The 27,186-nt window shown below is 49.6% G+C and overlaps 14 protein-coding genes and 3 non-coding genes across 17 annotated transcripts; 4 read left to right on the top strand and 13 right to left on the bottom strand.

The window, feature by feature from the left end:
• Nucleotides 1-103: 103 nt before the first annotated feature.
• STP22 (ubiquitin-binding ESCRT-I subunit protein STP22) lies at nt 104-1,761 on the bottom strand (the record flags this gene model as incomplete). The annotated part of the gene is made up of 2 exons (XM_002556345.1): nt 104-1,465; nt 1,537-1,761. 2 exons carry the CDS (start codon nt 1,759-1,761, stop codon nt 104-106), a joined length of 1,587 nt encoding a protein of 528 aa, XP_002556391.1.
• Nucleotides 1,762-2,373: 612 nt separating this feature from the next.
• KLTH0H12034r lies at nt 2,374-2,445 on the bottom strand. The gene has a single exon. It is a non-coding gene; the product is annotated as a tRNA-Asp (tRNA).
• Nucleotides 2,446-2,949: 504 nt separating this feature from the next.
• On the bottom strand, nt 2,950-4,191 carry IDP3 (isocitrate dehydrogenase (NADP(+)) IDP3; the record flags this gene model as incomplete). Its single annotated transcript, XM_002556344.1, has 1 exon — nt 2,950-4,191. One exon carries the CDS (start codon nt 4,189-4,191, stop codon nt 2,950-2,952), a length of 1,242 nt encoding a protein of 413 aa, XP_002556390.1.
• Nucleotides 4,192-4,854: 663 nt separating this feature from the next.
• Nucleotides 4,855-5,568, bottom strand: PYP1 (putative phosphoric monoester hydrolase; the record flags this gene model as incomplete). Its single annotated transcript, XM_002556343.1, has 1 exon — nt 4,855-5,568. The coding sequence occupies one exon, from the start codon at nt 5,566-5,568 to the stop codon at nt 4,855-4,857; it is 714 nt and encodes a 237-aa protein (XP_002556389.1).
• A 328-nt stretch (nt 5,569-5,896) lies between these two features.
• KLTH0H11968g (uncharacterized protein) lies at nt 5,897-7,330 on the top strand (the record flags this gene model as incomplete). Its single annotated transcript, XM_002556342.1, has 1 exon — nt 5,897-7,330. One exon carries the CDS (start codon nt 5,897-5,899, stop codon nt 7,328-7,330), a length of 1,434 nt encoding a protein of 477 aa, XP_002556388.1.
• A 42-nt stretch (nt 7,331-7,372) lies between these two features.
• On the bottom strand, nt 7,373-8,068 carry SSP120 (nucleobindin SSP120; the record flags this gene model as incomplete). Its single annotated transcript, XM_002556341.1, has 1 exon — nt 7,373-8,068. The coding sequence occupies one exon, from the start codon at nt 8,066-8,068 to the stop codon at nt 7,373-7,375; it is 696 nt and encodes a 231-aa protein (XP_002556387.1).
• A 121-nt stretch (nt 8,069-8,189) lies between these two features.
• On the bottom strand, nt 8,190-10,046 carry SPO1 (putative carboxylic ester hydrolase; the record flags this gene model as incomplete). Its single annotated transcript, XM_002556340.1, has 1 exon — nt 8,190-10,046. One exon carries the CDS (start codon nt 10,044-10,046, stop codon nt 8,190-8,192), a length of 1,857 nt encoding a protein of 618 aa, XP_002556386.1.
• Nucleotides 10,047-10,546: 500 nt separating this feature from the next.
• On the bottom strand, nt 10,547-13,681 carry KLTH0H11902g (KLTH0H11902p; the record flags this gene model as incomplete). Its single annotated transcript, XM_002556339.1, has 1 exon — nt 10,547-13,681. The coding sequence occupies one exon, from the start codon at nt 13,679-13,681 to the stop codon at nt 10,547-10,549; it is 3,135 nt and encodes a 1,044-aa protein (XP_002556385.1).
• Nucleotides 13,682-14,065: 384 nt separating this feature from the next.
• On the bottom strand, nt 14,066-14,752 carry KLTH0H11880g (KLTH0H11880p; the record flags this gene model as incomplete). The annotated part of the gene is made up of 1 exon (XM_002556338.1): nt 14,066-14,752. The coding sequence occupies one exon, from the start codon at nt 14,750-14,752 to the stop codon at nt 14,066-14,068; it is 687 nt and encodes a 228-aa protein (XP_002556384.1).
• A 650-nt stretch (nt 14,753-15,402) lies between these two features.
• On the bottom strand, nt 15,403-17,100 carry RCK2 (serine/threonine protein kinase RCK2; the record flags this gene model as incomplete). Its single annotated transcript, XM_002556337.1, has 1 exon — nt 15,403-17,100. The coding sequence occupies one exon, from the start codon at nt 17,098-17,100 to the stop codon at nt 15,403-15,405; it is 1,698 nt and encodes a 565-aa protein (XP_002556383.1).
• Nucleotides 17,101-18,276: 1,176 nt separating this feature from the next.
• On the bottom strand, nt 18,277-18,390 carry KLTH0H11836r. Its single transcript has 2 exons — nt 18,353-18,390; nt 18,277-18,320 (listed from the first exon to the last, which is right to left on the bottom strand). It is a non-coding gene; the product is annotated as a tRNA-Leu (tRNA).
• A 438-nt stretch (nt 18,391-18,828) lies between these two features.
• Nucleotides 18,829-18,900, bottom strand: KLTH0H11814r. The gene has a single exon. It is a non-coding gene; the product is annotated as a tRNA-His (tRNA).
• A 278-nt stretch (nt 18,901-19,178) lies between these two features.
• On the top strand, nt 19,179-19,547 carry KLTH0H11792g (KLTH0H11792p; the record flags this gene model as incomplete). Its single annotated transcript, XM_002556336.1, has 1 exon — nt 19,179-19,547. One exon carries the CDS (start codon nt 19,179-19,181, stop codon nt 19,545-19,547), a length of 369 nt encoding a protein of 122 aa, XP_002556382.1.
• A 76-nt stretch (nt 19,548-19,623) lies between these two features.
• APS1 (Aps1p) lies at nt 19,624-20,094 on the bottom strand (the record flags this gene model as incomplete). The annotated part of the gene is made up of 1 exon (XM_002556335.1): nt 19,624-20,094. The coding sequence occupies one exon, from the start codon at nt 20,092-20,094 to the stop codon at nt 19,624-19,626; it is 471 nt and encodes a 156-aa protein (XP_002556381.1).
• A 136-nt stretch (nt 20,095-20,230) lies between these two features.
• DPH5 (diphthine synthase) lies at nt 20,231-21,130 on the bottom strand (the record flags this gene model as incomplete). Its single annotated transcript, XM_002556334.1, has 1 exon — nt 20,231-21,130. One exon carries the CDS (start codon nt 21,128-21,130, stop codon nt 20,231-20,233), a length of 900 nt encoding a protein of 299 aa, XP_002556380.1.
• A 507-nt stretch (nt 21,131-21,637) lies between these two features.
• Nucleotides 21,638-23,449, top strand: TAG1 (Tag1p; the record flags this gene model as incomplete). The annotated part of the gene is made up of 1 exon (XM_002556333.1): nt 21,638-23,449. One exon carries the CDS (start codon nt 21,638-21,640, stop codon nt 23,447-23,449), a length of 1,812 nt encoding a protein of 603 aa, XP_002556379.1.
• Nucleotides 23,450-23,594: 145 nt separating this feature from the next.
• On the top strand, nt 23,595-27,152 carry KLTH0H11704g (Zn(II)2Cys6 transcription factor; the record flags this gene model as incomplete). The annotated part of the gene is made up of 1 exon (XM_002556332.1): nt 23,595-27,152. One exon carries the CDS (start codon nt 23,595-23,597, stop codon nt 27,150-27,152), a length of 3,558 nt encoding a protein of 1,185 aa, XP_002556378.1.
• Nucleotides 27,153-27,186: the final 34 nt, after the last annotated feature.

Raw genomic sequence — 27,186 nt, 5'->3', positions numbered from 1 at the left:
ATGTGATTTGATACCGGTCCTCGTGCCAAGATCACGTGCTGTGGAATGAATGGCAGGGCTTGTATGGACTGTAGACCTACCAGATCAGCACAGTACGAGAACACTAGTTACTGCGAGGTTGGATCTGCCCCAGTATTTTGTTTATATGCACGCGCGCGAGGAATTGATCCCTGCCCAAGGAGCGAGTCTTCTTTATGAATATGTCAAGCGTGATCGAGTTTTGGCCGAGCATGCGGGTGAGGGCATGAATGGCATCTGTGATGGCATGGTCCTTAGCAACTAGACTGCGAAGCTGTTGAACTCCTGCAGGCTCCGGAGCAAGAATTGAGCGCAAGTCTGTGTCCGGCCCATAGTCTTGGATGTATTGTTGCGCTTTTTGTAGCTGCAGATCGACTTGATCCAGATTTTCTCGCAGAGCCTGGCGCCTGGAGCACAGCGTCTGGCTGAACTGCTTTAGGGCAGCAGCCTCGTGATCGCTGATGTGTTTGAACTGTGCTGTCGCGTTTTGCACCGCATACATGCGGGTCTTTAGCGTCTCCTGAACTGATTGGCGGTCCTGCTCGCTGAGCGAAGCAATAGTGTGACGGAGCTCTTCTATAGCGTGATGATGTGAGGAGTTGCTCTCGGCGCCCGTGTCAGTGCCCATAAGGTCAGGGATTGGCTGTGGCGTCGCCGGGGCAGTTGTGACACTGGCAGCAGGGTTTCCAGTCTGTTGAGTATCTAGTTGGCCGTCTGTATATGCTTGGCTTGAGAAGGAGTTTTTGGTAGGAGGCCTGGGAGGAAGTGGCGTATCATGAGGAGAAGTGGGTATGCTGGCAGGCGGCTGCAGAGAGTGTGAGGAATACGAGGTTTCAACAGAACGCTCGGGCGCAACCATAGGAGGCCTGGGAGGTAGAGGTACAACAGGAGTGTTAGAGCTTTCAGATGCAACACCCAGAGGAGGCTTGGGCGGCAGGGCCGGCGCGCGTGATGAAATGTCGTCCTCCAGGCTGGAAGCGCCAACTCGGCGCACCAGGTCGTCGACCACAGCATTGGGAACGGCTGTAGGGACAAGCGCAGCACGCGGTGGGATGGGCGGGCTTTGAAGCTCTTCATCCATGTATACTGGCGGCTCTTCAGTTATAGCACGCGCCATTTCGCTCACTAGCCCACCCACGGTCGAGACCTGCGGGTCCCACCGATCGAGCGCCGGCACTGAAAAAGCGCCGTTTGCGTCCACGTACGAATTGGCTCGTAGGCGTGCACCGCGCAGTGCCTCGAGGTCAACAAACGGGTAAGGCGCCGCTATCGGGTACTCAAGGGGCACCCAAACCAGCACGGGTACGGATTCAAGCCTCCCGTACAAGCACAGGAGCAGCTGAGATCTTCCTTGAAAGTCTGTGAATACACGCGTTTTGGGCCGTAGTGCCGTGTTCTCGCTCAATGTGAACACCACGTCCCGGAATGTCGTTCTCGCATCGTAGTACTGGCGGGAAGAACGTTAGTGAACTGTGTCTCGAAGTAGGTGCGGTTACACGCACGCAATTATGCACTTACTGGTTGTAGGACCTTGAAAAGCCAGTCCAACACCTGCGGCGGCAGGTTCACTGCATTCATCGCCGTCTGTTTTGGTGGTGATGCTCCTGATTTCGTAGAAAGAGTAAAATATAGAAAGGGTTTTTGAAAATATGGTAAATTAACCGTCACCAGCGCACCACCGCGACCAACACCAAGACAAAAACCGACGATCCTGATGAGCTTGTAAGTTTGCGCACCCTTCATAAGCTATGGCTGTGGACTACTAACAAGATGAGTTACAGTTACACCGTTGTTGCAGTGTTTTTGACCGTTGCACTAGCTAGTGTGATCTTCTGGGTCTTTGCACCAAAGGAGAACCAAACGTAAGTTGACAAGATATGAAGAGCTAAGAAAGCGCCAAGATTGCGACCGCTCCTGTGACGGTCGGAGCTGCAACCCGTGCTGCTACTCGCTGTAGCACAGATAGCGGCACCGACGGTCGCAGGGGTGGTTGCAGAGTCTCGTGATGCAGACAACATACTAACAAGAAACTCTTAATGACAGAGTTTGGAGGAGCACGGTAATCCTGACACTGGCCATGATGTACCTGATGTGGGCATTCACATACCTAGCGCAGTTACATCCGCTAGTGGCACCTCGGCGCTCGGACCTGAGACCGGAGTTTGCCGAGTAAAACACAGGAACGCAGTGCCGCGTTGCACGCGGCGCGCACTGTACAGGAAGTTGTGTAGTAATTGCAAGACATTTTTGATAAATAGAACCTCAATACTCTAGATGATGCGAGCGGTAAGTACCCATGACGGACTATGAACGCTGTGCCATTACAAGTATCTGAGACAGCCGGAGCAAAAAATTCTCCGCGACGGGGAATCGAACCCCGGTCCCGAGCGCGACAAGCTCGAATTCTAGCCACTAAACTATCGCGGATAACTGTTGAAGTATGGCTGTTTTAAACGCTTCTTAACCTTAAAGAAAAAGCCTGTGAAGTTCAACGTAACGCTGGGGAATGTTAGGCAATGGCCTTGGAGCGGATGTTGTCCGCGATGAGTGGAATCGTACTTTCTCTGAGAGATCTTTCGCTGATTTTTGCATCGGCTCGCTTTGTCACGCAGCCTGGGGTACCAATTGTCAACATAGCGCTCATCTGCAAGTTCTCTGCGGAAAGCGATAGTATATAGAGAACCTGGATAGAAATTCTGTAAGAGACGCTGCGTAGAAACCGTGAAGCTCTAATATACTAGAATGTGCACCTGCAAATTTCATAATATCGGATGCGGTCCGAGGGCGCTGGCACCCACGACTGCTCAAGTTTCGTTTAATACACGGCCCGCAGAACGGCCGCTTGTCTCAATAAATAATGTGTTATCCTAAGTACTTAGTAGCGTGGCTCGCAGCTCCAGGGGCCGCTGGGCGCAGCCAGAGCGCTACATCCTAGCGGTCCTCTTTAAGGCTACGTATAAGACGCTGCTCGACCGCGTCGATGAAGTCCTCTGTGGTCACGTAGCTAGCGCGGTCGGTGCGGCCCAGCATTAGCGCGAGATCCTTGGTCATGATGCCGTCCTCGTTCACGGTGGCGACCGTGGCGGTCTCAAGTGCCCGCGCGAAGCCTTCAACTTCAGGCGTGCCGTCGAGGCGGCCGCGTTGGAGCAGGCCGCGTGTCCACGCGAAGATAGACGCTATCGAGTTGGTCGAGGTCTCTTTGCCCTGCTGGTGTAATCGAAAGTGGCGGGTGACTGTACCGTGGGCAGCCTCGCTTTCAAAGGCACGTCCGTCGGGCGTCACAAGCACGGAGGTCATGAGGCCGAGCGAGCCAAAGCCCTGTGCCACGATGTCCGACTGTACGTCGCCGTCGTAATTCTTCATCGCGATCACGAACCCGCCAGCAGACTTGAGCATCTGTGCGACCATGTCATCAATCAGTCGGTGTTCGTACCAGATCCCAGCGCGCTCGAAGCGCTCGCGGTACTCGGCCTCGTACATCGCCTCGAACTCGTCCTTGAAACGCCCGTCATACCGCTTAAGTATGGTGTTTTTGGTCGTCGAGTACAGCGGCATCTTGCGCTGCAGCGCCAGCTCGAAGCTAGCCCGCGCAAACCCGCGAATCGACTCCGTAGTGTTGTACATCGCGAGCGCCACGCCGCCGGACTCGGGGAATTCGTACACCTGCAGGTCCAGGTCCTTGGCCTGGTCCCCATCCCGCGACCGAAAAACCAGCCGCAGCTCGCCTGCGCCCTCAATTGCCACGTCCGTGGCCTTGTACTGGTCCCCGAACGCGTGCCGTCCGATGATGATGGGCCGCTGCCACCCGGGCACCAGCCGCGGGATCCGGGGGATCACAATGGGCTCGCGGAACACCGTGCCCCCGAGAATGTTGCGGATCGTGCCGTTGGGCGACGCCCACATACGCTTGAGCCCGAACTCCCGCACGCGCGCTTCATCGGGCGTCACAGTCGCGCACTTGACCGCGACCCCGTACTTCAGCGTTGCCCGCGCAGACGCTGCCGTTACCTCGTCGTCAGTCGCGTCACGATTCTGAATTGAGAGGTCGTAGTACTTGAGATCTATGTCCAGGAAAGGCATGATCAGCTTCTCGCGGATAAGGTGCCAGATGATGCGCGTTTGCTCGTCGCCGTCCATCTCCACGATGGGATTAGCGACCCGAATTTTGGCCATACTGGGGAAAGAGAGTTCGAAACGTTCAAAAAACCCTGGAAACCTTGGCGATATCTTACAGTGTTCTTGGCAAACCTCGAACAACCAGAAAGATACGTCTCAGTGATCTAACAGTACCATTCTTGCCCAACAAAGCTCGTCCCACGCCCCGTGCTTATGTACCCTGCCGCTCGGCGGCGAGTTTGGTGATAGCCGAGGTCGGCGGCGGCGTGCGTGGCCGCCCGCGTGGCCTTGTGCACTTGGAGTGGGGGCTGGGCTCTTTCCCGGGATAAGGGCAGCTGGGTCAATGGACGATGTTGGAGAGCGCGACGGTATGGAAAAAGATGATAGCTAACCCTCACACATGACATCCACGTGACAAGTCCGACTTTTGGGCACCACGGTCATGTGACCTGTCATGTGACCTAGAACGTGATCTAGTCAAAATACGGACATGTGATGCAGGCACGTCTCACTGTCAGCTGACGCTCTCCGCATTATAGGCACGTGACCAAAACCAAGTGAGTAGTTCCACGCCAGCGACCAGGTGTCGAACAGGACGCCGCTTGCGAGCGTCAAGGCTCTCTGCGTTCAGTGTTAAGCAGCAGCACCAGGCTTCGGGTGCCACCGCGAGTTTCGTCTAGATATATACGTTTCTACACAAGCCGGGCCTCGTAGGGCCCTTCAGTTCTGCATGAGCTCCTTCACGGTCTTCTCGCCCGCGAGCACCTGCTTCATGCTCTTCAGGATGTCCTCGTAGGTGTCAAACTCATGGAAAGGCACGTCCTGACGTTTGCAGTAGGTGACCAAGTCCTTGCCGCGCTTCGCGAACAGCAGGTCGCATTCCTTCGCCGCGCTCAGGTCGGACACACCGTCACCGCAGTAGAAGTAGGTGGGGTGCTCGCCGTCAGCCTCGAACTTCTTCTTGTAGGCCTTGATGCTGCGGGACTTGTCGTGGCCGAAAGGCGTCTCGTCCTTGTACACAATGCGCCATTGCCCGTCGTCGTCGATTTCGACCTCGTTCGACACAATCTCGATGTTCTTAATGGCCTCAGGGCCCACCAGGCGCTCCAACAGCGCGCGGATCAGTGGGCGCATACCACTTGATATGACCACAATTGGAACGCCGTTTTCCTGCGCCCACTCGTAGGTGTCCTTGAATCCAGGGTCCAAGTCGATGTTTTGCTCCAGTAGCTTCACGCACTCTGGGAAAGGGGTCTTGACCGACTCCAGCATCTCCCAGAATCCGTCGCGGAATGACTTGCTGCCATCCAGCACGCCTTCGAATACCTTTTCTCTCTCGACCTTACCGAAGCCCTTGTTGTCCGTCAGGAAATCGTTCGAATCTTGCCATGTCACTGTGCCGTCGAAGTCGGTGAAGATAACTGCCTTAACCATTGTGAAAAGTGTGTGGGTATGAGTGAAGTGTGCTTGCGCTATTGACGATACGTGCGTCTTTGTTGTTGCCGCGAGCCCAAGAGTGCGGTTTAGTTTCCATCAAGGTTTGCTCCTTTAAAAACCTTTTTTATAGTCGCAATCCGCTGCCACGCGCAAGAAACCGCCAGAAAGAGCGACGCAGGCACTTTCCAGCGCCAGCAAGCCATCACATCTGTCGCACGATAGTACTGGCGGCCAGAATTTAATTAGGGGTCTTAGCAAGGCGCCCGTACAGCGAGCTCCGGCACCTAAACCGCGCAAAACGCGGAACACGCAATCTGCGCACAGCATGAACATCGTGGTGCTGTCGGGCGGTACTGCGGCCAATGCGTTACTTCCGGCATTTGAAGCAGTTTCGCGCGAGCTCTGCTTCATGCTGCCTATTTCCGACAACGGCGGATCGACTAGCGAGATCCTTCGTGTGGTTGGAGGGCCGGCCATCGGCGACGTGCGCTCGAGGCTGGTCCGGCTGATCCGCGACGACGCATTGGCGCGGCTGCTGGGGTACCGGCTGCCCAATGAGGTCGTTGCGGCGAAATATGAGTGGAATGCGATAGTGGACGGTACTCACGACGTATGGGCGGACTTCCCTAGCGAGGTCAAGGACATTTGCCGCTCTTTCCTCGTGCACATGCAAGGCGAGCTGCTCAAGAAACACAAGAGTTCCGCGCCCTTCCAGTTCGAAAAAGCAAGCATTGGCAACCTGTTCCTGACAGGCGTGCGGCTGTTCCTGGGGTCCCTGGACGCTTCGATAGAACTCACACACCGCGTGTGCCGCTGCGATGAGCGCATCAGTGTTGTTCCCTGCATCAACACGAACCACACACACCATATTTCGGCGCTTCTACAAAACGGCGACGTCATTACAGGCCAGTCTCAAATCTCGCATCCGTCAACACAAAAATTGAGGAGTGCCCGTCGATTACGGGCCGCAACGCCTGCTCTGTGCGCTCCCAACGCAAGCACAGATTCACTGGTGGCGCCTGAGAGTTTTGTGCATTTGCGTGTCCAAGACACGGGCCACGGCAGGGCAGATAGCAGTCATGAGCAGACTGGCCACGGTGACAATGTCTCCCTGTCCTCCTCGTCCTCCTCGGAGGAAGACGATGACCACGAGGAATATGCATACGCTGGCTACATCCATCCGGAGCTGAAGCTCTCGCAATTGCACTTCGATAAACTTGATATAAGCGAGGACCAATTGCTACCCGCGCCAGTTCGCCGCATCTTCTACATCAATCCTTATGGCGAGGAAGTCCTCCCGCGCGGCAATAGCAGAGCTATAGGTAAACTCAAAACCTTTGACATGATCGTGTACTCAGTGGGCTCTGTAGTGACAAGTCTCCTTCCTATAGTAATTCTCGGCAACGTCGCAGAGACCATTGCCGAGAACTCGCGCGCTGCTAAGGTCCTTCTCATCAACAACAAGTATGATCGCGAGACATTTGGCCTCAACGGCGCGGACATAGTTCAATTGGTGGTGGACTCGATGAACAGGGCTGTGCATAACCACAGACGCAGGCGCAAGTCAAACAAATCAGAGAGCACTGGCGACAAAACCGTTTGGAACGAATTTGTTACCGACGTGGTGTACCTGGAGAAAGGCGAAATACCGGTTGACACTTATGCATTAAACGCTCAGGGCGTTCGCACACATGCTGTAGACTCAGACATATTTGACAACCATATGTTGGCCAACGTTCTGAGCTCTTTGCAAAACTAATTTACAGTTTCCTGCGAGAAGGCTATTTCCGTATTTATGTAATTAAAAGCCGTTCTTGAACTTTTGAGGAATGTTTTCCAGTTTAATTCTGGCCTCAAGTTCATCGTCAGTGACTACCGTCACTCTTGAAGCGCCCTGTTGCACTTGATCTTCGTGCTCCATTTTGTGTTCGTGGTGTAAAAGGTCATGAGCCACGTCTTCTTTATGAACTACCTTCACATCAGGATCCTTGTCCATATGGTACTTGTTCCAGTGATGTAGTTCATATTCAAGTTCAAAGTCGGAATGATGACCAACCCCAACACCGAGGTCAGGAAGCTGTCCTCCTCTCTTTGCAAAATCTAGATATTCCTGCTTCTCAATTTTGCTGTCATCGTCAACATCAAGCAATTCCATTACCAATTGAAATACTCGGTCTGAAGTTTCTTGATCGATCTGCTCTGAATTATCATGCTTTCCCATTCCATCGCCGCTACCCACAACTTCGTCACGGTTTAAACCATACATGGTCAAAATGTCCTGTCTATCGAAGTAACCCTTATTTCCTATATCATGTAGAGTGAAGAACGTCTCTGGCTCATACGTTTCCATTTGGTGTTCACGCTGCATGTGCCATTGTTCCCACGAAAGATCATTGGGCTTTCTTTCGACTTCTTCATTTATCTCTGAACCATCGTTCTTCAGCGGCACACCGAAAGCTGGCAAGGCAAGAGCGCTCAAGATATACCAAAGCCTCATCTTTGTCGAGTTAAGGGTCCTTTTAGTGACGAGTTTTACAAGATTTGATCTAAAGAATTTAGCTACTTAGCTTTTAATCTAGCCAATATTTATTTTAAATCGTCAAATACGTAGCTGGGAATCAATTATAGCAGTACTCACTAAAGCACACTTCACAGAAGAATGGAAGGGGCGCTTCCTCACTGTCTATTGTGGCTCTGTCGTATGACCTTTTGGATATAATACAGGCTAAGCACCTTTTGTACTTTGGGCTGGAATCAAAATTAAAGATGTCTTTACCATTTTGAATCATTTTCTGCACCTCATCAGCGGTGTATCGTAATTTAAAAGTTGACATATTAGATGGGAATGAATGCTCTGAATTCGCATGGTAGATTATTATAGGAGGCAGTGGTACCGCGCTGAGATTTCCTTGATTTCTACCATAAAGTTCTGGGAAGCTTTCTAAGTGACAGCCAAAGGCAACAGGGCGTGACAGTAAGCCCTCGTTGACGAATTCACCGCTTGGAGGAATATAAGGCAGCAAATTGAAAGGGCCACTAGAACTAGAACTCTTTATTTCATGATTTTCGTAAAAATTTCGAAGCATGGAACCATTGGGAAAACTGCCCATATCGGAACTTGAATCCAGTGCAAAAATAACATCTAATCTTCTTTGTTCAATTAGCAGTGGACCGATTGGAATATTTTCGCCGTCTTCACCGCCATCGACAAGGTATAGTTGGTCCTGCTCAGCTAGTATGTTATTCTTTCCCGGGTACCCGAAAAATGGGTTCGGCTGATAGATTGCATATTCAGGGTGACTAAATTCTTTGCCGCCATTGGACGCCTCGATTTCTGCCTTGATACCATGAAGATTGAATGCGCTAAAAATGGCCCTTACTGCCATACGCATATCCATCGATGGAGCAACAAGATGCCACACATAAACTAGGACGTTGTTGAACAGTGAAGAAGAGGTGGCGGCTAAAAATCCCACTTCATCAAACCCTGTGAAGCATTTGAGAGCCTGACCGGCCACAATTTTAGAACCTAGGAAGCGAAGCTTCACAAAAAGCCCTAGGCTGTTCCATGACCCAAACTCAAAAGGCGTGAATTCAAATACTGCATTTTCAAGGTCTTTGTTTTTGCAGTTGGCAACAAAGATCGGCAAAGGCGTCTTAAAGTTCTGGAATGCGGGGCTTTGGTCTAGCAAAGAACTCACTGACTTTGCTTCGGATGACGGCGCGATGGCACCTATTAAAGCGTGTCCCCAATAATCTGTGAATGATAAAGGAAACCCCTCAAATTTCTTGGATTTGACCTTGAGGTGAAGAGCAACATAAGTTTGAACGACCTGACGAAACTCATTTGAGGCATTTAACAGTTTATTTACCTGTTCCTCTTTCCCTCCCCCAGAAGAGAAAAGTCGAGCTACGGCTTTTGTGATTCTTGAAAGTGGTTTCGGATTTCGGCTCTCTAGTCTGCCCAGCGGTTGAAGTTGTGTATATTGTTCTAGCTCCGAGTAAAATTGTTCAAATATATCAAGAGGTTGAGGGTCTGCATTTCTTTTCCAAAGCCCTGACGCTTGAGTTAGTTTATCGTAAAACCACTTATCAGCCTTGAATATTTCACTGAGATTGTTGGTCTCTAGCATTGTAGCGACATTTCCGTCGGGGATGTCAAGGTCTGGCACGCCTTCAAGCAGGCTCCTTTCCAATTCCCATTGTCCAAGTGAGTCGAAATCAAACCCATTTGATATCAATTTCGCAAGGATCCAGCTACCGCCTGAAACTCCAGTGATGTAGTTGAGGCAGTCAACCAAACCATACTCTTGCATTCCTAATAAGAAACCTGATCCGGTAAGCATTGATCTATAACCACCTCCTGACACTGCAAGCCCCATGTTTATTTGCTGGTGAGAAATATTAACCAAGTTTTCAACGTCGGCGGCTCTTACGTTTAGACTTCTCATAAAAACCTCCAGCTTGCCTCTCATGAGTTCGCCGCGGCGCTCGATATAATTTGTTTCTTCGTCACATAGAGACGACCGGAAGTTAGTTAGACTTGGTTCAACCACCTTTTTCAATGAAGGTGTCCATTGTTAGCTTACTGTTGATTCTCTTATGAGCGGAAACTTAGGACAGACAGCTTCTGCAAAGGCATTTACCTTGGTCGCCGCTAAGGTGCAAAATAGTGCTGCCCACGCCAAAAGCGGAAGACAGAACCTCATTTTCCAAAAGAATTCCCCCATTTCGACTAAATTCTAACTCTTGGATCTTGTTTTAACTTGAATTCTCGAGCAATTCGAATAATTATATTCAAAACCCCGTTTAAAAAATAAAACAGCTTGAGAGTTTACAGTCTCTATTACTTAAGTGTATACACCAAACTAGAATACATGTGGAAGGGAGTACGTTACAGGTAACGTGCTCACCCTAGAAGTGACATCACTCGCGTTAAGAAATGAAGAAAGGCATTAAATAAAGTTTATCATTCTTAAAAGTCTTCATCGGAGGAAACGTAAGCGTCACCCATCTCCTTCTTCTTCTTCATTCTCTCCTTCTTCTTCTTTCTTAGCTCGGCAGAAGACAACTTCTTCTTCTTAGTACCACTGCTAATCTTGTTACCCATGGCATCGAATTTGTCCTCTTCGTCCTCCTTCTTCTCGATTCTTGGACCGGAACCCTGGCCAGCAACCCAGTTGTGTCCAGATGGAACCATGACACCGTTGTTAACGGCCCAGACTTCCTCAGTCAAGTTCTTGGTGAACTCAGCAGAGTGAGTAATGATGATAACACCACCGTCGAAAGCCTTCAAAGCCTTGGACAAAGCACCCAAAGAGTCTCTGTCCAAATAGTTAGTAGGCTCATCCAAGACGATCAAGTGAGGTCTCTGCCACGAACAGGCGGCCAAGACCAACTTGACCTTTTGACCACCAGACAAACCTCTGATTCTGGAGTGGGAAACCAACTCAGCGTCTAGACCCAACATGGCACAGTGCTCTTCGATCTCCTTTCTGGTCAAAGGACGGAACTGACCGGAAGCCAAAGCCTCCTTCATGTCAACCTCAGCAACCATCTTAGAGTGAGACTCGACCAACTCACCTCTTGGAATCCAGGCGTTGTCAACGGACATCATTGGAACCCATCTCTCAGACTTCATACCAATGTTCTCACCCAACAAGAAAGAACACTCGTACTCGTAAGAGTTCTTGAACTTTCTTCTGGCGTGGATGCCCTGAATTCTTCTTGGGGTACCCTCGATCTTGAAGATCTTGTTCATGGACTCAGCATCCTCCTCGTTGATGACTCTGTTGGCTCTGTCCATGGTCTCTCTGTCTTCACCAGTTTGGAATCTCCACTGGATGTACTCAGATGGGGTCTTGTCCAAGTGGGACTCGATGTGAGCGAAAGCGTGCTGCTTAATGTAAGCGATACGACAGTTCTCATGAGTGTAGACCTCACCGGTAGTTGGCAGCAACTCACCAGTCAAGACGTTGATCAAGGTGGACTTACCAGCACCGTTTGGACCAATGACAGCAATTCTGGAAGAAAGGGAGCACTGGAAAGAAACGTCGCGGATTTGAGGCTTGGCGGTACCTGGGTACTGGAAGCTCATGTTGGAGACCTTAACGATAGCCTTCTGCTTGGTCTTGACACCCTCCAAGAAACCTGGCTCTGGGAATCTGAACTCCAAGTCGGAGGCGCCTAGCTCGTAGTAAGACTTGGCGGTTGGGCACTTCTTGACAAACTCAGACATGTTACCCTTGTACTTTCTCAACTTCAGACCCTCGTAGTGGATAATGTATTGAGTAACGCTGTCCAAGAACCCAGAGTCGTGAGAAACAATGATAGAAGTGATACCACATGTGTTCAAGTAGTTAACCAACCAAGCGACGTTAACAGTGTCCAAATGGTTAGTTGGCTCATCCAACAACAAGATGTCGGCGTTCTTCAACACAGCTCTGGCCAAAGCCAGCTTCATCTTCCAACCACCAGATAGGGAGGAGATTGGCATGTTGATCATCTCGTCAGAGAAACCGAACTCTCTCAGCTTCTCAGTGATGACCTCCTTGGTACCGACGTCACCCTGGAAGACGAAGTCCAAGACGGAGGTGTCGGAGTGAGTACCGTCAATGTCGTGCTCGACGTAGACAGTTCTACACTCGTCCTGGGTTGGGAAACCGTCGACTTGGCCGTTAGCAATGGCTCTCATCAAGGTGGACTTACCAGCACCGTTAGGACCACACAGACCGTATCTTCTAGCTCTCTTCAATCTCAGCTGAGTCTTGTTCAACAAGATCTTAGCACCGTAGGCCAGAGAGAACTCACAGTTACACAAGTCCTCACCCTCGTCCTCCTCATCGTCGAAGTTTGGACCGACAGGGATGTTGTCAACGGCCAGCTTTCTGAAGTCGTCGATGATCTCCTTGGCCTCTCTCTCGTGCAAGAAGACGGTGGCGTATGGTAGAACGTGAGTGAACCAAGCCTGTTGGTCGATGATTCTCTCGTCGATCAAGTCAGCGGCCATACCAGCAATGTAGTGCTTGACATGCTCGAATCTGGAGTCGATCTTCTTGTCCTTCAACAGAGAGTCCAAGACACCTCTGGTGGTGGAAATGTCACCGGCGTGGGAGACCTCTGGTAGAGAGTCGTCCGCACCGACATTACCAACTCTTCTCAAAGTCTTCAAGGCTCTCAAAGTAACCTCACGGGCTTCTGGGTCGGCAATGGTGGCGAAGTTGTTCTTCAAACCTGGCAACAGCTTGCTCAAGAAAGGAGCAACGACCTGAGGGTCCTCGACCAGCTTACACATGTTGTCGATAATGACAGCAGCCTTACGCTTGATAGAGGTCTCTCTCTCAGCCAAACCTCTGGCCAACAATGGAACCATGATGGACAAGGTAGCTGGGGTAACCTCAGCGACGAAAGTGGTGGCACCCAGCAAGTGGACGGTCTCTGGGACCTCCTTAGGGTTGGCGATACACTCAATCAACTTAGGAATGAAACGGTCGATATCCTTGTTGTCGACAGTCTCAGTGGCCTTGGTGATGGTGGCAGTGGCAGCCTCCTTGACCTCCTTCTTGGTGTCCCACATAGCCTCAGACAAAACTGGGATCAACTCAGGCATTCTCAAAGCGACCTGAGTCTTAGCGGCGTCAACCAGATCGGAAACGGCAGCCAAGATGGCGACCTTCTCCTGCCATTTGTTGGTCTCAGCAATACGGGTGGTCAAGTGAGGCAACAAAACCTTGGTGGCAACTGGGTTGATAGCCTTGACGATAGCCAACAAGGCGGTAGAAGCCTGTTGCTGGATGTCCTTGTCCTTGTCACCGGCCTTGGCACAGATCTCAGGCACCAAACGGACAACACAGGCCTCGACGGATGGGGCCAAGTTGGACTCGCTGGCGACACGGATGATGGCCTCCAAAGCGTTGGAAGCGGCCTTCTTGTCCTTCAAAGCCTTGGAGATGCTGGCGAAGAACTGCTCAGGAACGTCATGCTCGATGATGTTACCGTTCAAGAACGAAGAGATCTCGACAGCGGTAGCCTCTCTGGTCTCTGGGGTAGCGACCGAAAGCTTCTCGAAAAGTTCGTTAAGAACTTTGATAGATTGTTCGGAATCAGACATCTGCGGTTTCGAGACTCGCTAGTTTCACACAGAAATCTGACGTTTAGAAAGTTGAAACTGGAACGTCCGCTGCCCTCTCAGTTATATAGACTTCAGGAGAAAAAAATTTTTGGCATTTGCCGATGCGATGAGCTTAGAAAATTTTTCACCGCTACCACTGGCGGTCTAGCGAGCCTTTCTTTTTGCATCTCACGATGGCCTATAATGTCGTGTCAAAGTCCACGCAGTAGTATGAGCGCAGTCAAACATCGCGAACTCAGCAGTACCAGTAGAGAGTTATTCCTTTTGGAACACGGGTGGGAAAAGGAAGTACGCAGGCCGGTCCAATTTGGTGTCAGTTATTGTCGAAATGACAAGTTCTGGTGCGTTTTCTTTTGTATGTTCTCAGACGTGGCACACAATGAGATCCCAGAGTGACCTGTTCGTACGGGTAGTAGTAGATTTCCGACTCACGGTGCGAACCCGTTGAGGAAACGCTGAGCTTGGGTACGAGAGCCGGCATCTAAACACAGCGCCTTGCGCAGGATCGTGAGTAGCATGTGGGAAGATGAAGCAGGCCAGCCTAGCAGTCGGATGTGTCCGTAGAAGGTTCTCTTGTGAAAAGGAAGCAGCGGGGCAGCAGGTGCTGGTTCTTATTTGCAAGGGGGGTGTTGAAGGCCAGTAAGCAACGGTGCAGAGACAAGTTCCGGAGATGAACCAATAAAGCATCAAGGTGGCACGCACAATCGATCCGGTGCGCTCATCTGGTATTAGCCGTAGCTCATCTTTGCGATGTTTGTGCCAGATAAGAACAGGTGCTTGTGCGACTGAAGTGTCAAGTGTCGGTTGTACTAGGCGTTTTGTTGCGCTAAGCAGAAGCAGCAGTCCAGTGTCGTTACAGGTTTGATCCACAAGTACTAGGGTTGAGGTCGAGTTGCTTGTGGCGCGAACTTTATGGCAGGGGGCCGAATCAACGACGTTCCTCGTTGTATTGAATATGATTCCGCGGCGGCTAAAATCGCGCAGTATCTTGATCACTGTCGTAGTACTTGTCCGCGACGTTTGTTGTGGATTGCTCTCCTTACTCAACATGATGTAGTCCCTGGCGGCAGATATCTTGAGCAGCAACAAGTGAAGGAACCGATCAACACCTCAAGCGTTTCGATGGTTCTCAAGTGGCCTCGTAAACAACAAGACAGCGCTCGGCATCGTGACGGCACAAAAAGACGTTGATGTTGCTGGTCTGCTTACTGCTTCTCGCAGGTGTGCTCCGAACCTGCCGCCAATTGTTTCCTTGGAACCGCGCACTATAAATTACGATTCAGAAAAAAGATCACCTTTCATGTATATTAAAGAATCTATAAAACGCCCCAGGGGTGGAACCCGTGGTTGTGAATTCGAGAATTAAGCTTTTTTGTCCCCTGGCTATAACCCATTACCGGTGCAATACTTCAACAAGCAAGCTTGTCTAACATGCCTTTAGTAACATCAAATTTTCCTATTAGTTAACGAAAGTTAGCGCAGAAGTAGTGAGCGTAGAGTTGTATAGTAAAAATTAGTTATAATGTGCACGCTTTGGGAAGTTCCGACCGTCGACCCGCTGACCGATCAGGAACTCCACACCGCGTTAGGATTAGAAGGAAGGAGGGGGTAGTTGTAAATTCAACGTCAAGCAGCGTGCGCTGGCACTCTGATAACACCTGGAACCAAAAAACGAAGAAGGAAAACTTAAGTCAGGCTGATCACTCAGCTAGCGTAGCTGGAACAGTGACCTCGTCTTTGTTCTTTCTCCGTTTGATGATAGTGGAGGAGTTCAAACGCAACTGAAACATGTCCTGCTCCAGCGACATTTCCTCGTCTTCTTGGAGTTGTCCCAGGTTCGAGGGAGTTGGGGTGCGTCTTCTGTCCTCTTCCTTACGTTGCAGAGCGTTGTTGACCTCGAAGGCGTCACGCATCGCAACGGCAGCTGGTGAGTATAGCAGAGAAGAATCGCGCTTGAAGTTGTGTTTGGCGTAGCGCTTCTTCTTTTTCGATGCCAGCGAGTGCACGTTTTCCATCGACTCGTTTTTGTGCTTCTTGAGCGCCTGCCCGCGGAGGCAGTCGTATGAGTTCAGCCATGGATCGGCCAAGAATTCGTCGATGTTGTAACGCTTACTTGGGTCCACTTCCAAAAGTTTCCGTACCGCGTGTTTTGCGCCGTCGCTTATCTCGTCCCACCAAGGCCTCAAGAATGTATATTCGCCTCTTGAGATCTTCTCGGTTAGAACGTCGATTTTCTCGTCATAAAAGGGTGGGAAGCCACATAGGATGGTGTACAGGACGCAACCGATGCCCCACATATCCACCTGTAGAGAGTAGCGCTCATCTTTGACCACTTCTGGTGCGGTGTATCCAACTGTCCCGCAGGGAGTTTTTGTGTTCGTAGAGTAGATTTGTTTCGAAAGGCCGAAGTCGGCCAGCTTCACGATACCGATGCCTCCTCCGCCCACGCTGGGCTTGAAGACACCTTCGTCCTGCTTGGTTTTGGGGTCGTCCGACTTCCGCAGTACGGGCTTAGGAGAGGGCTCGTAGTCGACCGGCTCGAATAGCAGGTTTTCGGGCTTGATGTCACGATGTATTATACCCAGCGAGTGCATGTGCTTGACCGCGAGCGCCAGTTGTCTGATGACGTGGCGCGACAGGTCCTCACTGAAGTACGTCAGCCTCACAATCTCGCCGAAGATCTCGCCGCCGGCCAGCAGCTCCTGCACGATAAAGTAGTAGCTGGGGCTCTCGTGGAAGTCCACAAAGGACACCACGTTCTCGCTGGCAGACACAGTTCTGTGGATAGCAACCTCCTTTAGCACCTGCTCGCGCGAAGTGGCCTTGCTTTTGGAATCCTTCTGCGAGGACGTCAGATGCTTCTTGTTGATGACCTTGATCGCCACATGCTTGAAGGTCTTGAACAAAAACGACTTGGACGACTCCGCGCGCGGCACGCCGCGGTACACCTTGGAAAAGGCGCCTTCGCCGATCTTGCTGATCAGCTTGTAGTCCTGCAGCTCCAGCTGCTCCACAAAGTCGCCCTCAGGATCCTCATCGAGGCTGGACGAGGACGACGCCTCGTCATCGCCGACGGAAATAACTTCCACGAGCCCAGGCTCGGACTCGGTCTCGCTCACTAGCCCGGCCACCTCACTGCCGCCGACTATACCGCCCTTGAGCCCGTGGAGGTCGTTGTACGCCCTAATGTCCCCGGCATCGATGTCCGGAACACGAGTGTCGCTGCGGTCGTTGAGCGCGCTCTGCGACGAGCCACCGTTGGACGCCGCGTTGGACGCGGCGTTGGTCGTGCTGTCCGAGTTGTACAGGTTGGTTTCCAGCACCTCTGCGTTGGCCTTCTCCTGGACCAGCGGTCCCAGCACCGGCGTCACGCTTTCGTCCAGGGCTTGCGGCACCATCAGATCCGTCTGGCCTCTGCCGACGCTGAACTTCTCAGCGGGCAGCGCTTGCTTTTTCTTGAAGAGGTTCTTGATCTGAAGCTTGTGAGTTAGTAAATCTGTGTGTTTGCTTTCGAGCGGTTTCGCCCACGATCCGCCCGTGCCGCGCACAACCGCGCACGCCTGAGCCGCACTCTCACCGCGCCGCGAGCGCAGAACGTCTGCGCCGCCTTGCTACGCGCCCGCCGCACTGCAGATCTGCATTAAAATCTGTTCAAACATACCTTGAGCATAGTTCTCTTGGTACAACAAGCCTGTTGGTGTTTGTTCCAGTATGAAGCAAAAGATTAATATATTTTTTTCTTATGAAGGGGTCGATGAGCGCGACCTCCATAATATTACTTTGCAATTACCTGTTTCTTTCACCGGACATAAGCGTACGAGGTGACCGCATCTGGTACCACACCTTAGAACTCGCAGCATAAGATCCGCGACAAATGGAACTTCTGAGCAACGTCTGAAGACGGCTGAAAGTGTGGCCCCAGACAACTTAGCAACGGAAACGGCATGATGGAGTTTGCTAAGCGAATCTGGGCAAAAAAAAAAAAAAAATAGCGGCAAGAGTTGTCAGAGCATACGCACAGCGGGAAGGAATCGCGCGTTGGAGCTCGAGAGTGGGAGCAGAAGCGGCGTTAGAGAGGCTGTTAGCGATGCAAAGCTGTGACGCCATTGGTACTACTGCTAACAACTGGCGCCCAGCTGCCGGCCCCTGTGGATTCTGTGGTGCTTCCGATTGAGAATGGACGCCGCAGCTACGATAAGTAATTTTCGATGTGCACGTGATGTGCCGCCGCACGTTGCCGTGATGCGCAGAGTGCCGGAGCGACGTCAGAGCCGCGAGTACAATTATGCAGGTGCTACAAGGCCAGAAAACGCGGATAAGTGTCGACTCATGCGCGGGCAATTAGCGGCGGTGCGAGCACCCGAGACCCGGGCCCATTCCAAAGCAATGCGCGGCACGGCCAACCCTTGATATCCGGGGGGAGGGGCTTTCACTGAAGTTCCAGACGCCGCCAAGTCTTGCGCGGGCAGGTTGTAAGGAGAGACGTTGTACGGGGGGTCAAGCCGTGCTTTCCTTTTGATCCGGAATGACGCATAAGTTTGTGTTTCTTCTTGTTGAGAAGAAGTAAAAAGTAATGGTTGCTAAGAGATTCGAACTCTTGCATCTTACGATACCTGAGTGTTCCGTTGTGATACAACGTTAAGAGTGACTCTTGAATCAGGCGCCTTAGACCGCTCGGCCAAACAACCAATTGATGGGAGATAGCGCAGCGTTGTTGATGTTAATGTACAGTTCCATGGCCAAAGGAGCTTTCGCGAGGCGCCAGTTATGATGGCGAACGTTCAGCTTCACGCGTCGAGAATGGTCTGCGAAAAATAATAGATTGCAAACGGCTGAGGAGCGCGCGGAGCGGCTCGATAACACGCAACGCGATACTGAGCCACTGGATAGCGAGTGAGCCGATAGCGAATGACTCGGCAGCCGCAAGAGGCGAAGATGTCTCAGCCTCAAAGCGTTTGCTGCGAGGGGCTCCTTGGACCAGCTAGGCACGTTCCCCACGAGGCGTCCGCAATTTTCGTAGACTAGCCGCGGTGCCGTTATTGTCGTTTGTTTGAGAAACGCATTCCTGATCCGCGCCTCCCAGGCACGTTGCTTCTTGAAAGAAGGAAAAAAAAATTAAAAATTAATGCCACTTCCTAGAATCGAACCAGGGTTTCATCGGCCACAACGATGTGTACTAACCACTATACTAAAGTGGCTTTGGATGAATTGATAGCTGGATACTAGGATACTAGTAAGCCTTGGGTTTTGTCAGCAAAATAACGTACAACGTTGGCCTCTCCCACCGGCTTGCTTGCAGTGCATCGCCATATAATACAGTTCGTTTGGAGGAAGCGATGCACGCAGGACAGGAGGCGTATCAAGCAGGTTGGATCAGAGACTCCATCGGTAGTAGTTGAAAAAAAGCCTCAGCAGAACCGCTACGCACCGCAGCACACATCGCAACGCACCGCGACACGACGTACCCTATCAGCCCATGCTCAACCGCGTTTTTGCAAACTCCTCAAACTCACTGCTGCGAGCGCTCGCGCGTTCGGGATCCCGGTTCGTTCATAGCTCGGCCCCAGCGCTCCTGTACAAGAAATGGGGCGACATCTCTCTCAAGGACAAGCAAGCGTTCATAAACAACTATGTGGGTCTGTACAAAGAAAAGCATCCCTGCAGTAAGAGTAACGTCATGTACCAGACGCTGGTCGGGGAGATGGAAGAGTACGATGACGCGCCCTACGTGTTCGGCATCCTTTACAACGAGATACGATCCGTCTCGCAAAACGAGTCTGCCGACAACGCCAAGGGCTCCGGCGCCATGGGCGATCCCGACTTTGAAAAGCTGCTATATAGATGAATCCCCTTTTAAAACGCGCCCCCGCCGCGCGCCTTCCCCCCGCTTCCAATCGGGAAGCGCACTGCTACCCGCACGCTCAGCTCAGAACCTGGTCGAGACTGTCGCTTGTTTCCAGCGAATCCATGGTCATCACACTCCTCAGGATCGCTTGCTTGCTGGTCTCGGTCATCGAGCCGTCGCAAACCAGCACCTCATTGAGGATTTCGTAAGCTTTTGTAAAGTTGAATATGATGTCCAGCTCACACACGTTATTGAAATAGCTGTCCATGGCTTCGACATACCGATGGATGACTTCTAGCGTTAGCAGCTCGTTATCCGAATCTGAACTGATGCCGCAGATGAAATAGAGACTTGCGTAGCGCTTGTACACCACTTTGTGGTCCTGGTACTCTAGAATGTTGCACATTTTGGCTTTACGCGCCAGCACCATCGTAGCCAGTTCTCGGCTGATCTTCGATTTTCCTTTGCTGTCGTAGGCGCTATACCACCGCATCAGCCGCACCTTCCCCTGTCTGGACACTAAAAGCATGTATTTTATTTGCGTCATGGCTTCTGTTTACGCCGGTTGGGGTTGTTCGTCCTGAGCTTCTGCGCACCTTTACAACTTCACTTCATCGGAGGTTTGATAGTTTACAGTGTTTATGAATTGCACGCAACCACGTGATCTATAAAGAGCGTGATAACTACTCGTCGTCCTCCTCGGCTGGAGGCACCCATGGAGCTGGCTTGAAGTACTCCTGGTCCTTGATAACCGCTTGCTTGAAGGCTTCTCTATCGCTGGCAAAGTCAAGCAGGTACTCGAGCTCCAGCTCGTGGCACTGCCTTCCCAAAATCACTAAAGAATGAAGAGGTTCGCCAGCGTCATAACGGGAGAGTTCCTCGATAGTACCGGACTTGAACTCCTGTGACGCAGAGCCAAGTCTGCTGATGGCGACTACAGGGGTATCGGGGGTGTAAGCCTTAGTACCTCTGGTCTCCTCGATCTCCAGCAATTGTTCGCAGCATTGAGATATCGACATGTACCTAGGTGGCTCGTAAATTAGCCTGCCACGGGCCATGTTTTCTATGCTTTGCTCCTTGACCTTGATGTCCAAAAGAACCAGCGTGTGCAGCCCGATCTTTCTGTTTTCCCAGATTTTGTTGTACCAAGAATCTGGCCTCCAGTCGTCGGTGAAAAATACCATAGAAACCGTCTGGCCGAAGGTGTAAAGCTGCAGCCCACAGCTTCCAACCGCGTTCATAACGGACGCGTTGTGAATTACCTCAACTGGCAAACCCTGTCTTTTGGCACGCAACACGAGATCCGTGTGCGTGGTGGCACCGAATGGATCTCCAACCACTAGAAAAGCCACGTCTTGCTTGTCTGCATCGCGCAAAATCTCCTCGCAGCCGCTCTCGACCAACTCTCTGTCGGCCAGAGTTACAGGTTTGCCGTAGAACTGTTCTAATTCTTCAAGCGACGCGGCCATCAGGATGCTTGTGTAGTGCTCCAAGTAAATGCGGTCACATTTCTTGATAGCTTCCAAGCCACGAACTGTGATATCAGTGGTATATGAGAGCCCAAGACCAATCAAGTAAAGCATGCTCGGCAGTGTAAGGCTAGGCGTTAAATGTCTGATCGGTTATATTGGCGAGATGAGCTAGTAGGTTCAAATTTTTTTTGTCGCCGCGCGCAGTCATTTCTACGTGAACACAAATAAGCTGAGAGGCGCCACTCTTCGCATCGCTGGGTAGCTGATGCTCGGACCCAAAAATGGGTCAACAAGGGGGGGTAAGCAGCTGGAAGCTACGGAGTCTCTGTAAGCGGCAATTCTCTATCAATTCGATTGTTCGCAAGTGCCGTAAATGACTATATTAGCATCCCTTTCGTTAAGATCTGGGAGTACATTTGTATTTCTGAGTCCATTTGTATTCGTTACAGCCTTTGTGTTCGCTTCAAGAGCACATGGTTTAGGGTTTTGCCTTTTCGGATTAACAGGGCGATGAGGTTACGGCGATGAGCATAAGCTTTCGTTTAACAAACAACTAAGTGGAGCACCTTTCCTCTTCAGTGTATCGGCTGTGAATTTTCCGGCCAGCATACAGATATTATGGAAAGCCAAGATTTAGAAGAGCAGCCCTTGTTGCGGCCAGAACCACATTATGAAGCCACGAGTCCTCCTCCGCAAAAAAAAACCAAAACCCGCCGTCGTGGCTGGACCAAACTTATCTGGGGCTTCATCATAATATTACTTTTGCACGCCGGTGTCGTTTTATGGGCAGCGAGATATATTCCGTCCCAACAACTCATCCAAGACTACTATGAAGACGCAACAAATGTCAAGCTCCGTCATCTTGCGTTCGACGGGTGGTATTCAGACAGTAATGGCAGTCACATCGAGAATGAAGACAGCCCAAAGTATTTGAAACTTCGCGCTCAGCTGGATGTGTGGTTCGACTACGATCAAGTGCACAAGTTCGAAAACAGTTCCGCAAGCGTGCGGAAGCAGCGAACAATACGATTCATGAGCCAATCTGTGGTGAAATCCTTATGTTTTGATTTTGACAGTATAAGGGCATTCAACGATAACGAAACGGATTCCCAGGACCTCGGTACTATAAGCATACCCACCAGAACTTGTATTGATGTTAGACATCAAAAGGTTAACCAGCTGGACGTGCCCATTTTGATTAGGCCTGACGCCAAGAATGTTGCTTCTGTCATTATGAAAATATGGAAAGGTGAATTCAAAAAGCTAGATTTGTGGTCAAGCTTGAACGTGAGGCTTTCTAAAAAGGTTCTGAATAAGTGGGATCTGCCTCTTTGGAAACTAAAGATTGCTAGACTTGATTGGAAACAGTTTCTCAACTTGGACTCTTTATCTTCAAAATTGGATAGTATCCGAGCAGCGTTGAGTCAGGCAGTTGAGGTTCAAAGCCTAGAAATTACCGACGATGTTGAGAATGACATGAACTTTCGAATTTCGGTAGCTTACATCGTTCCTGAAGAGATAAGAAGTGATATGATATTTCCTCAAGACTCCGTCTTTCCACCAACTAGCTGGAACATACAGCTTCCAGGCTGTGACCCGACACGCCCGGTATCATTGGAAAATGCTTTGTTTCGTGCACCGGCAATACGCCTCAACGATTTAGCACCTGGAGAGCTAGCAAATATGGATATTGTTGGTAACATACAGGGCCCTCTTCCTGATGATCTTTTGTATCAAGTTTGTTCCTCTGATGAAGAAAATGTTGTTACGCCCGTTAATCTGCTTCTTAACAAGATTTTTAACGCTACAGAGCTACTTCAGTTTGAAATCCTAGGACATGGGTATACTGATTCTCAAGGAAGCATTCTGCCCCCTAACTTTATGGACCAGCTTTTACCCTCAATACAGCAGCCCATTAATGCAAACCTTTCCTTAAACTCAAATAATTTGGTAGAGTACGTGACGGTGGAAGGAATGAGGCTAAGGTGGATTCAGAGTGGATGGGATGAGCGAAAACTGACTATTAAAGGCAAAGTTATTGCAGTCATAAACCTGCCATATTATAACTCTGCGTTCGCTGGAGGCGAGGAAACAGTAGCGATCGAGAAAATTAAGGGCTTAACGAAACTTTTCCACAACGATGTTCATTTTGTTAACGTGCCAATGGATGTATGGCTGAACGCAGAATCTGAGTTTCTTCCGACCGAAGACCCTAAGCACAATCAACTAAGCGTTTCTTTCGATATTGCACATCAGGACGTTGAGATTGTTAACAGCTTTGAACTCACAAGATGCTTAAACGAAATTTTGATACGCGGCCAAGCTCAAGTTCATGTTGAAGGTAAACTCGACCTTATGGCCGACACAAAGTTAGGCGCTATTGTTGTACTGGGCCTTGAGGGCGAAGGTACAACAATTGTCAAAAAATAATTTCAAGTTTTATTTAATCTTCTTTGTAAATCAAATATCTAGGTTGATATGAAAAATGTTTAGATACGGTCAACCTATGCAAGCTTGAATGACAGGCTCGCACAAAAGCCCTTTGCAGAGTAGTGAATAAAGGCTTTGAGGTATTATGAGCGGCCCAAAAATACGAGCTGGTGGCTCCTGCCTCGTCTGTCGTCGAAGAAAAGTTAAATGCGATAGAACCAAGCCAGTATGTCTTGCTTGCATCAAGTACAAGTCTGACTCAGCGTGTGATTACGAGACGAAACGAAACGTGAGGTTTTTGCATATGGTTTATTCAGAACCTACGGGCAACATAGACGGCGAGAACAAAGTAACAAAGCCTCAGTTACAGAAGCCTAATACTAATGTGTCCAACGTGGGCGGCTCAAATTGTAATATGACTTTTAAGAAAACCAAAGGGGTTGAAGCTTCAGAGCAGCGGCTGCCAACACAGTTGTTAGCCTTTGGACACATGAGTTTTTACGATGGTTATGAAGCGGTCGAAATCAAAGCGAGCAGGCTCTTGTTCACCGGTGCGCTCCACTCTATTGCGGTACTAAGAAGAGACCCTTTTTTATACGTTTTGGTTGCCATGATACGTAAAGACAGAAGCAAGCTTCACGAAAGAATCTCAAAGGCAGAGCCTTCATCAAGCCGAAAGTACCCCGTTCCACTTTATACACAAGAAGAGATTGCTAGCCAGCTTATCATAAACGCCCGCGCCAATCATGAGCATCCGTGTTCCAACTCGGTAGACGATTGCCGGCGGTACTCCCGTTCCGGCAGATCGCAGAATGACTCGAAAATCTCAGAAAGTCTCAAGCTTGAGCCTCAGAAACCGGGATTTCCTAGTCAGGGGAAGCTTACATCTGCTGACATTAGTACAGATACAAAGTTCCAACAGAAGCTTATAGAAAATGAGGGGTTAGATGAAGTGAAGTCTGTTGTTGAGGAGGGGAACTTGCCCCGAAATCCGTTGTCAGTGGTCAACCTTTTGAACGAGGACAGCCAGGCTAAAAGCTCTCTCGCAAATTCTTCAACCCAAAATAATGACAAAAACAAAGACATTGAAATATGGCGGAAGCTGCAGTCAATGCTGGCTACTTTACAGCAGCGGCAGCATAGATTAATGAGGCAACTTGAACCGTCGCGCAAAAATGACCTTAATGCAATAACTTCAGCCAGTTTCTTGGGGGCTATGCCAAGCCCTGAGATGAGCGTTCTTGCTAAGGTTCGAGAAATCCTTCCGCCTACTAAAATAATTTGGCTACATCTCCGGAACTACTTTCGTTCACCTTTACATGCGCTTTTCCCTGTATTGACAGAAGATTGGTTCTGTGATACTGTTAAAGAATTTATAAAGAACCACAAAGATGATATGAGTAAGCCTGAAGTTGTTGTTACGCAGAGATGTGACTTTGGGAAAATCGGCTGCATGCTTATTATAATGCGCTTGTCATTCCTTATGTACGCTGACAAAGCTGAAAAAAACCTTCCAGAAGAACAGCGTGACGTGTACGCTCACTCGATTGGTCCTGAGTTCATCAGCACTGCTGAATTATGCCTGAGTCTTTTCAGGCTGTTGAGAAAAGCAATACTTCCTGTGCTACACTGCGCAGTCCTTTTACGTATTTATCGCAGATATGCGCCCGATGAGGGCGACATTGCCGATAGCGGGGGTTCTGAACCATTTTCTGGCATATTAACAAAAATGGCTACGTCAATTGGCCTGCATGTAGATGCTGAGTTTTCGGGCCAGTTTGCCTTCTCGAAAATGTATTCACAGGCATGGAGAAAGTGTTGGTATGTGATATATTTCTTGGATCTGTATGAGGGAATGAATAGTGGAAATGCGACCACGATTAATGAACACAGCTTCAGCACGAGACTACCGGTTGTTGGAACAAATGAAGACGGCACGCTCTCAAGTTACATAACCGTGCCTGAGCTGGAAATTGCCTCTATTGAGTGTTTGAGAAAAAATTACGACTTTTCCATAGCGTGCCACAAGCTTCTGAACCTGGTTATGAACAGAAACTTTAAAGTAAGCTGTGAAAAGGTTCAATCCGCTGCTGGGGAGCTGGAATTGTTGCTTAAAAAAACATATGAAAAAGGCCTAAGAAAAATCCTTAAGCACCCAGCAAAGACAATTGACGAATCTATTACAAAGTGCAATGATTTTAAAGTATTCATTGAGACGTACTCGTTTCTCTTCATGGTTTATTTTCACCTTTTTCTGCATGTGGACAAATTAGTAATCGGAGACCCCGATCGATGCCCTCCATCTACTTCATTTCATTATCTCCAGAAGCTGCTTGAAATTTATGTTGAGCTTGAACCTGCTTTAGTTGTGCTTCGAGCTAGCAAGGACTACCATGGCAATGATAGCGAATTCTTTGACACGCTCTTTGGAAATAATTCAAAGCTCGTTGTTATTCAATCATGTGGAATGTTTATTGTGAGATTCACAACAATACTCCAGTGTTTAGCTGCTAGACTGTTGCACCTCAAATATAATTTCTTGCTACGGCCATCTCCTTATAGGCTAGCGGGGGAAGAACGCGAGGTACCAGGGGTCTCTGAAGCGGCCGACGAATTAATTACCTTACTATTGAAAAAGCTTTCCATAATCAACGAAGTCACTCAGTCCTTGAGCGAAACCTATTTTTACGCGTGGAGAATTTCTAAAGGCAATAGTTACATTTATGATCTGCTCATGGCGGAAGACAGCATTCTTGATCATAAATCTAATATTAGCCGAAGTTACAGAGCTGCTTGCAAGGATGAGCCCGCATTCAATAGCGAGAAACCAATGCCATTCGTTAACTTTTACGATGTGATTCCTGAGTCCAATAGTCTGCTCCATGCCAAAGTTTCCGACTTAAAAAAACTCTTGTTTATCCTACAGTCGGACGATGGGAATTTACTTTCCTCGCTTACCCATCGAAGTCATTCCTTTGTGACCGAGAACACACCCCTCTCCGCCTTTCAAAGTCCGCTTTCAAAATTTGAGGAGCCGGGCCAAAATGCTTTATCACTTATTGGTATGAGTAGCATAAAGAAAGCAACTGATGCTAGTTCGGATCCTAATACGTTTACGAGCCTTGCCTCACCGACGTCTTTTCGTGTCGAAGGAACTTCCTCAGGGAGTAACTCTTTGAATTCACAAAAAATGGAGAAGTCTAGAAGCTACGTGAACTCTGAAGATATTGATACATTTTGGTACAAAATCAAGTTGCGTAATGCGAACATGAGCGCAGAAAGGTCATTTTCGCAGTCTTCGGGCCCTCCTAACAGACCCAATGCATCAGACGAGAAATCCAAAATATTTTCAAGCAGTTGGCACAATAACAATCATAACCCACCTTCACCTACAGAAAGGCTTGTGAGGAATGAATTACATGACACTGGGCACTTTAACGAGATATTCAACAATCAGTCATTATTGCAAGAGCATGTCATGCAACAGTTGCAACAACTAACAGAGGAGCAGCCAATACCACAGAACCCTTCAAGACAAGGAGAATATGTTGAGAGTTTCACGCCCCATTTGGCTCCAAACCATCGTGAAGACAAACGAAATATTGAAGGAAGCTTTCTGAATAACAACTCCTTGGAGGCTGGTGATTTTGATATGTTTCTTCCAACTTTTGACGCATTTATTGAAGACATAGACTTTACTTAGGAACAGAAGAGTATTGTTGCATCCGGTGCTTTTA

The sequence above is a fragment of the Lachancea thermotolerans genome (assembly GCF_000142805.1).
Source record: "Lachancea thermotolerans CBS 6340 chromosome H complete sequence".
In the NCBI taxonomy this organism is placed as follows: Eukaryota; Fungi; Ascomycota; class Saccharomycetes; order Saccharomycetales; family Saccharomycetaceae; genus Lachancea; species Lachancea thermotolerans.
Note: the sequence above shows the minus strand (reverse complement) of the source record. Positions and strands in the feature narration are given on the sequence as shown.